At 33.9% G+C, this 8406-nt stretch overlaps 1 protein-coding gene across 2 annotated transcripts in view; it reads left to right on the plus strand.

The window, feature by feature from the left end:
- Positions 1-8103, plus strand: part of BMS1 (BMS1 ribosome biogenesis factor) — a 45365-nt gene extending 37262 nt beyond the window's left edge. For both annotated transcript variants that reach the window (XM_081267468.1, XM_081267467.1), the window contains exons 19-23: positions 110-232; positions 1345-1492; positions 1841-2016; positions 5894-6055; positions 6516-8103. In XM_081267468.1, the coding sequence (XP_081123594.1) occupies positions 110-232; positions 1345-1492; positions 1841-2016; positions 5894-6055; positions 6516-6740 (834 nt within the window). In that variant the 3' untranslated portion in view covers positions 6741-8103. The remainder of the gene's footprint in view (positions 1-109; positions 233-1344; positions 1493-1840; positions 2017-5893; positions 6056-6515) is intronic.
- Positions 8104-8406: the final 303 nt, after the last annotated feature.

An 8406-nucleotide genomic window follows, 5' to 3' on the forward strand; every position in this document is an offset into this window, starting at 1 on the left:
CTGATTGTAAGTAAAATAACTTGTAATTTTGTAATTTATTAACATCACAGAGAATTGTACTCTTACTGATGAATTATTCCTATATTCAAATTTTGGGGATTTCTTTTAGCCTGATTTCCGGATAGCTGCCACAGGAGTTGTCCTTGATCTAGATAAGTCCATTAAAATTGTGAAGAAATTAAAGCTGACTGGTTTTCCATATAAAATTTTCAAGAACACTTCATTTATTAAGGTCTGTATATCTATATATTCAAATTTATAAATATTAAAGGAAGAATGAAATACAAGTTGAGTATTCCTTATCCGAACTGCTTAGAACCAGAAGTGCTTCAAATTTCATATTTTTTTTTATTTTGAAATATTTGCATATACACAATGAGAAATCTTGATGATGGGATCCATGTCTGAATACAAAATTCGTTTATGTTTTATTGTATGCCTTATACACATAGCCTGAAAGCAATTTAACAATATTTTTTAATATGCCTGCATTTTGTCTACAACTTGTCACATGAGATAAGGTGTGGAATTTTCCATTCATGTCATTTCAGACCTCAAAAAGTTTCAGATTGGGGGTTTTCTTGTACTTCTAAAATATAGGCTTAATGTTTTTAGAAAAATATTTTAAATCTTTTATAAACTTGATTTTTATTTATTTTATTTTAATTTTTTTAGTTGTTTATATTGGTCTGTGTTACTTAAGTATGCTTAAAAGTCTTAAGGCTAAGTCCAACAGGTGTTTAGTTTAGGCTATTAATATTTCCATGTGAGAGTATCACAGAATTCATACTGAAAATGTGTAATTTCAACCACTGGATTTTGCTACCTTTCTGGTTTATGGTATGAAAGGAAGAAGTTTATCTAACAGTTCAGTAGAAAAATAGACAAAATCATTTACAAGAAACTTGGCAAGGTTTCATAGAAATGGATATATTCTGCAATATTTGGAGAGGTTAGTCTGAATATCATTTATTGAAACTTTCATTATTGGGGATGTTTCCATTAGTTAAGATGATCGTAAAATCAGGAAATGGTACCACCAGGATTTGTTTAGCTCTTTTTACTTTTAAGTGCCTGAACCTATTTAGTGACAGGATGTAAACTACAGTTCAGCCAACAAGACACCAGTATAAAGTTCTTCTTTTTTACAAAGATGCCAGTGATGAACATGCTAACGAGCCAGCAGTAGAGTCTTCATCAATGTTATTTTGGAGAAAATAGAGTTGTGTTCTTTTTGACATATCAATGAGTTGTTACTGTTTTCTTAACCAATAATGCATTTATGAACAGAGATAAAGTATGTAATTTTATGTGTATGTATTTTAAATTTTCTTTTGCCTGTAGGGAATGTTTAATTCTGCCTTAGAAGTGGCCAAATTTGAAGGTGCTGTGATTCGAACTGTCAGTGGAATAAGGGGACAGATCAAGAAAGCACTCAGGGCTCCAGAAGGAGCTTTCCGGGCTAGCTTTGAGGATAAGTTGCTGATGAGTGGTAAATATATTTGTGGTGTGTTTATAACACTGTGTTTCCATTCACTTTTTTTTTTTTTTTTTTTAATCTCTAGCCAGTGTTGATTAGAGGTTGGAGTTTGGGTCTACAGAAAGTCCAAATCAACTCCAGCTTATACAGTTGCTGATTCACATTATGTCTAGAGCCTCTTGTTTGTGCCCAAAGATTAGTGATATATGAGTAGTTCACTTGATGAAGTCTCTTTTCAAATGCTGTGCAACTAGGTAGAAAAGTTTGGGGTGAATATTTTGGGATTTTTATTGTTTGTTTGTTTTTTCAAAATGGTTATGAATTTTCTTTTGAAAATGTTTAATTTCCTCTGGTTTCCAGATATCGTCTTCATGCGAACTTGGTATCCTGTCTCTGTCCCAGCCTTCTATAACCCAGTAACATCTTTGTTGAAGCCAGTGGGTGAGAAAGACACTTGGTCAGGAATGCGGACAACAGGTCAACTCAGGCTCGCTCATGGTATCAAACTAAAGCCAAGCAAGGACTCTCTCTACAAGGTACAAGTTGTGCATATATGCATCATTGAAGATGTTATGTCTGCTCACCGGACAAGGAGTCACACAGATGCTTTTGTATATAATATCTTAAGTGCTTTCAATTTTTCAGATATGAAGTCTAACATTAAATTTGATCAAATGTGTATATTCATAAATGTTTTGAAAAGGAACATGGGAAATGGTACTAGCGGTTTACTCTGGATTGAAAACAATTTAAACTTTTTTAAAAATAAACCTTATTGTGTATATTTGAGGTTTATAATAGGATATGTATAGATAGTAAAATGTTACTATACATTTTAGTAACCATAGCCATTCTTGTGTAATAAGAACACACATCTATAACAATAGATTTGTTAAGTGTATTTAACAAAAAATCCAAATACATTTTTATAACTATAATTCTTCTGTTATATGTTAGATCTGTAGACTTAATCATCTTACATATCAGCCATTTTGTATCCTTTGACCTACATCTTTTCATTTCCTTTTGCCTTTTTTATGTCTTTAGAACAATATTTGTTCAGGTCCTTTGCCAATTTTTAAATTGTTATCTGTTTTTCTGTTATTTAATTGTAAGAGTTCTTTTTTTAGTACTGAGGGTTGAACTCAGGGACACTTGACCACTGAGCCCCATCCCCAGCCCTATTTTGTGTTTTATTTAGAAACAGGGTCTCACTGAGTTGCTTAGCACCTCATAGTTGCTGAGGCTGGCTTCCTGTCTCAGCCCTTTGTGTTAACCCCTTATAAATACATAGTTTGCAAATATTTTTTTCTTAGTCTATAGGTTGTCTTTTTGTTTGTTGATATTTTTTTTCCTGTGCAGAAGTTTTTTGAAAAGTTAGGTATAATCTCACTTGTTTATTTTTGCTCCTGTAACATGGGCTTTTGGTGTGATATTCCAAGAATAATCATTGCCAGCACCAATGTTAAAAAGGTTTTTAGCCTCTGTTCTCTTTTAAAAGAGTTTTAAGGTTTTAGGTCTTATATTTAAGTCTTGTACCATTTTGAGTAGAATATTGTATATGGTATAAGATCAGGGTTCTATTTTATTCTTTTTCATGGGGAGAGCCAGTTTTCTAGCACTGTTTGTTGATGATTTTATCCTTTCCCTTTTGTGTTGTCTTGATTGTCCTTGGTAAGAATTAGTCGACTGTATAAATTTAGACTTATTTCTGGGCTCTTTTGGTCTTTGTTTCTATGCCAATACCATACTGCTTTGATTACCATACCTTTATAATACAATTTTAAATCAGGAAATGTGATGCCTCCAACTTTGTTTTTTCTTTCTTAGTATTTCTTTGAATATTGGTTGTTTTGTTTCTTTTGTGAAGAATTGTGGGATTTTTTTTTTATATGTTTTGTCTACTTCTGTGAAAATCCATTGGAATTTTGAAAGACATTGCATTAAATCTGTTTATTGTTTTGGGGAAGTTGGGATATTTTAACAATAATTCTTCTGACTTGTAAAAATGGGATGTCTTTCCCTTTATTTCTGTCTTTTCCAAATATTTTACTTCCTTGGTTAAATTTTTTCTTAAGGCTTTTTTGTTTTGTTAATGCCATAAAATGAAAAATTTTTTTTTCTTTTTCAGGTCATTATTTGTGTGTAGAAATGATACCAATTTTTACATGTTGATTTTTTTTTTATCCTGCAACTTTATCGAATTCTTTTATTCTAATAGGATTTTTTTTTGTAAGATTTACATGTTGATTTTTTTTTTATCCTGCAACTTTATCGAATTCTTTTATTCTAATAGGATTTTTTTTTTTTTGTAAGATGTTTGAGATTTTCTATGAATAGCATTTTTTCATCTGCAAGTAGAAATATTTGGGGTTGGGGCTGTGGCTCAGTGGTAGAGCACTTGCCTTGTACGTGTGAGGCACTGGGTTCAATCCTCAGTAACACATAAAACTAAATAAAGGTATGGTGTCCATAAAAATTAAAAAAATAAATAAAAATGACTACTTTTCCTATTTGGATGGCTTTTATTTCTTTTTCTTTTTTCTTTTTTTTTTTAGTTTAATGATCTTCATTGGCTTTTTTTTTAAATTATTATTATTATTTTATTTTTTAGTTTTCAGCAGACACAACATCTTTGTTTGTATGTGGTGCTCAGGATCGAACCTGGGCCGCATGCATGTCAGGCGAGCGCACTACCACTTGAGCCACATCCCCAGCCCTATTTCTTTTTCTTATGTAATTGTTCTTTCAGGTACTTCCAAAACTGTGTTGAACAGAAATGACAAGAGTATAGGCATCCCTGTCTTGTATGGATTTCTCATAAATAGCCCTTATTGTATTGAGGAACTTTCTTTCTATACATTAACTTTTTGAAGTTTTTATTAAGAACAAGTGCTGAAATTTGTGAAATACTTTTTCTGCATCAAAATGATCGTGTGAGCTGGGCATGGTGGCACATGACTGTAATCTCAGTGGCTTAGGAGGTTGAAGCTGAGGCTGGAGGATCGAGAGTTACCAGCCAGCCTCAGCAAAAGTGATGTGCTAGTCAACTCAGTGAGACCCTGATTATTTTCTGTACAGCTTAATAACACATTTGAAAAAATTTGCTTGTTTTGATCCAAGATATTCAGTTGTTTTGAAATAGAGGGTGATTTAGGGTTTCAGTCTGTCATTCTATCAGAACTAGAAGTCTCACAGACATTACTTTTCTATAAAATAGGAATAAACCTTTGGTTCATCTTGCATGAATTTTTTTTTTGGTACCCGGGATTGAACTCAGGCACTTCAATCACTGAGCCACATCTGCAGCCCTATTTTATATTTTAATTAGAGACAGGGTCTCACTGAGTTGCTTAGCACCTCACTTTTGCTGAGGCTGGCTTTGAACTCCTGATCCTCCTGTCTCAGGCTCCCAAGCTGCTAGGATTACGAGTGTGCACCACCATGCCTGGCTATCTTGCATGAATTTTTATTGAGATATACTCAGAATATGATATCCTTATCCAGCCTCTGTTGCTCCTGCTTCTTTGAGAAGATTTCTCTGAATTTCTTAATTCTAAAGCAGTTATTATTTCTGAACAGAGAATATTAAATGTTACTGAGTATGATGTCTTTAATAATAAATTTAAATACATAAAAGAAAGATTTTTCTACATAGTTGAAAGATTTTTCTACATAGTTTACTTTTTGGTAAAGGCCAGTGGCAAAACTTTGAACTTACTGACAGTATTTCTGAGGCAATTTTAATCATTTTTCTTAATTAAAACATAGAACTTAGACTGCTTTGAAAATTCAGAGTAGAGAATTTTACCTTCATCTGTTTTAAATCTTTTCTGTATTCAGCCAGCCTTCCATCAGAAACAGAATAAAGTTAAGCCTCTTGGAATCAGGAATAGGGATACTTTGCTTATTAGTGCAAGAACTATGTCCTTAAATCCAGAGAGTTAAGAAGAAAAGATAGGTAATCTCAGTGCCCCCAAAATAAACTCTGGATTTTCCCTTATAAGAAACTTTGGATTGTTTCATCTACTTTTTACTCTACTCATCTGTTTTTTAGTCATTGACTCTAATGGACATTTTATATTTTATTTAATATATTTTTGCACATTGGTATAACAAGAGCTATATTTTTGTTGTTTCAGACAAATAGGAAATAAGGAAATGTTGAGATCCCATAAAAGATACCATAGAAGTGGAACAATTGTAAATGTTAACTGTTTGGCCTACAGATACGGATGTGCACTGAGGTCATCCATATTTGATGGGTGATCAGATCCTGATTTCTGTGGTCAGCAGACTCTGTTGTCACTGATTTTGTGGGAAAGTCAAAACATTGAGAAGATATTATGCAAAAGTTTAAATATACATAGGTCATAATTTAAATGTGTCACTGTCTTTTGTTTTTCTTTTCAGCCAGTCCTGAGGCAAAAGAAACATTTTAATTCACTGCACATTCCAAAAGCCTTACAAAAGGCCCTGCCATTTAAGAATAAGCCCAAGACCCAAGCAAAGGCAGGCAAAGTGCCAAAGGACAGGATGAGACCAGCAGTTATACGTGAGCCTCATGAGAGGAAGGTACTGTTGACAAGACAACGTATTGCATATTTCATTTAGAAACGAAAGTAGTGTTTTCCATAGCACAGTTAGCATTTCTACTGCAGTCTCAATCTTCATCAGGAAAAGATAAGGGCCAGAGTTACTCAAGGCCTTAGTTGGAGGAAGGACCAGTGCCCATTTTTCCATTCTTTGATTCATTAATGCTCTGCCTTATGTGTTTGAATTGGGAATAATACATACACTGGTTAACCACTCTGCCTTAGCTAGTTGCACATAGTATCCAGAGGTGATTTTGTGGTATCTCCAAGCCAATTGTGATTTCCTAGTTCAGGGTGGATTTTCACTCAGTTAACATTCAAGTCATGGATCTAATCTAGTTTTGATACTGTTGGCTCATATGTTGAGGCCCCCTGAAATGTAGGTCTCATGCCATAACGGTAAGACTGATCTGATGCTCACTGGGTTTTGTCTTTGTTAGATCCTTGCACTGCTGGATGCTTTGAGCACAGTGCACAGCCAGAAGATGAAGAAGGCTAAGGAACAGCGGCATCTGCACAATAAAGAGCACGTCAAATTGAAGCAGAAGGAAGAGGAGGAGAAGCTGAAGCGACAGAAGGACCTAAGAAAGAAGCTTTTCCGAATTCAGGGTCAGAAGGAAAGAAGAAATCAGAAGTCTAGTCTGAAGGGGGCTGAGAGCAATTGAAGTGACATTTCAGAATGGATAGACCATCTTTTGTATCTGTACAGGTGGATGGTTTCAAATATTATAGTGCTTGTAAATAACAAGAGACAGGAACCCAAGAGAGAACTCCTAGTTGAATACATCACCCAGACTGTGCCTTTAATAGGAGAAGTGAAGAAGACTGTGCTGGTAGGGTATGTGTACCCTCTTAGCATCCAGTTATATAAAGATTTAAAGCACTGTAACTTATTGGCATGTGAACTCTTTCTTATATCTGTCTCAATTTAATTATTTTGTGCTACAGAAAATATTAAAATAATTTTGTGTTAATTTTGATTTAGTAGTTTTCATTAGGTATGCATGCCTGAGAGTTGCTTGTGAATAATAGCTTACTCTATTATCTTCATGATAAGTCTTCCAGGAGGGGGAAAATTTATATTTGAATTCTCAGCTTTAGTGTAAAATTTTAGAGAAGGGTGTGTGATTGTTTTTGAGTTTTGGGTTTTTATTGTTTGTTGTATTTTTTAATCATTGACTCTAATGGACATTTTATATTTTATTTAATATATTTTTGCACATTGGTGTAACAACAACTATATTGTTTTAGACAAGGTACATATAGGAAATAAGGAAATGGAATGTACTGATGAAGCTTCTTGTACTGTGCTTATGCATTACACTATGTAACTATATTTATAAGTTTTCATATCATCTTTGCAGAAGGGTCATGCTAATCATCTCTTGTACTGATTCAGTTTTAGTTTGTGCTGCTGATATGAATTCCATGTTGCCTTTGAAAACATGTGGGCCAAAGAAAATTCACCTGGGGCCAACTGCTGAGTTTTCTGGCAGAATTTAAGTAATCGGCTTAATCTGGTAGGTTCTATGAAAGCCTACAGCTATCAGTGGGAAAGTGCTGGGTCTTTTTTCTTCATGATAAGTGATGGGATCAAAATAAGTCCTAATGTGCCGGGCTCAGTGATGCACTCCTATAATCCCAGCAACTCAGGAGGCCGATGCAGGAGGATTGTAAGTTTAAAGCTAGCCTCAGCAGTGGCAAGATGCTAAGCAACTCAGTGAGACCCTGTCTGTAAATACAAAATAGAGCTGGAGATGTGGCTCAGTGATAGAGTGCCTCTGAGTTCAATCCCCAGTACAAAAAAAAAAAAAAAAAAAAAGTCCTAACATTATGTATAACTAAAAAGAACCAATAAAATTTTTAAAAAATGATGGAACTGTGAAAATTCTGCCAAGACTGCGTCAGCCTGGGAAACAGCGGTTGGAATAAGCCTGTACCCTTCTGAGGAACTCTAGTTGTATATTTTTCTCTTTTCCTAAGGAGTAGTTGGACATGTCATTGTGCTAATAAAATACTTTAATTTCTGTTGTTATGTGGCATAATTAATCTCTTTTAAAATATGAAACTATAATTTAAAAAAGCATTCTAAGCCATATCATGTTTTTCAGTTAAGTATTTTTACAAGGTCATCCAGAGTAGACAAAAACCTAATTTTAAAAGTGTCTCATAGTAGTAAACTTGTTCAGAGTGAGCATTGCAAGTAATATACTATATATAATTGTTTAGTCTCTTATATTTTAACCAAATGAGTGATGTTCTTTAGCCATAGAGTAAAAGAATGTTTAAACAGTTGCAGATAATTGTCTTAAGATAGTGTATGTGTATATA

This window comes from Spermophilus citellus (assembly GCF_964194105.1).
Source record: "Spermophilus citellus genome assembly, chromosome: 15".
NCBI lineage: Eukaryota > Metazoa > Chordata > Mammalia > Rodentia > Sciuridae > Spermophilus > Spermophilus citellus.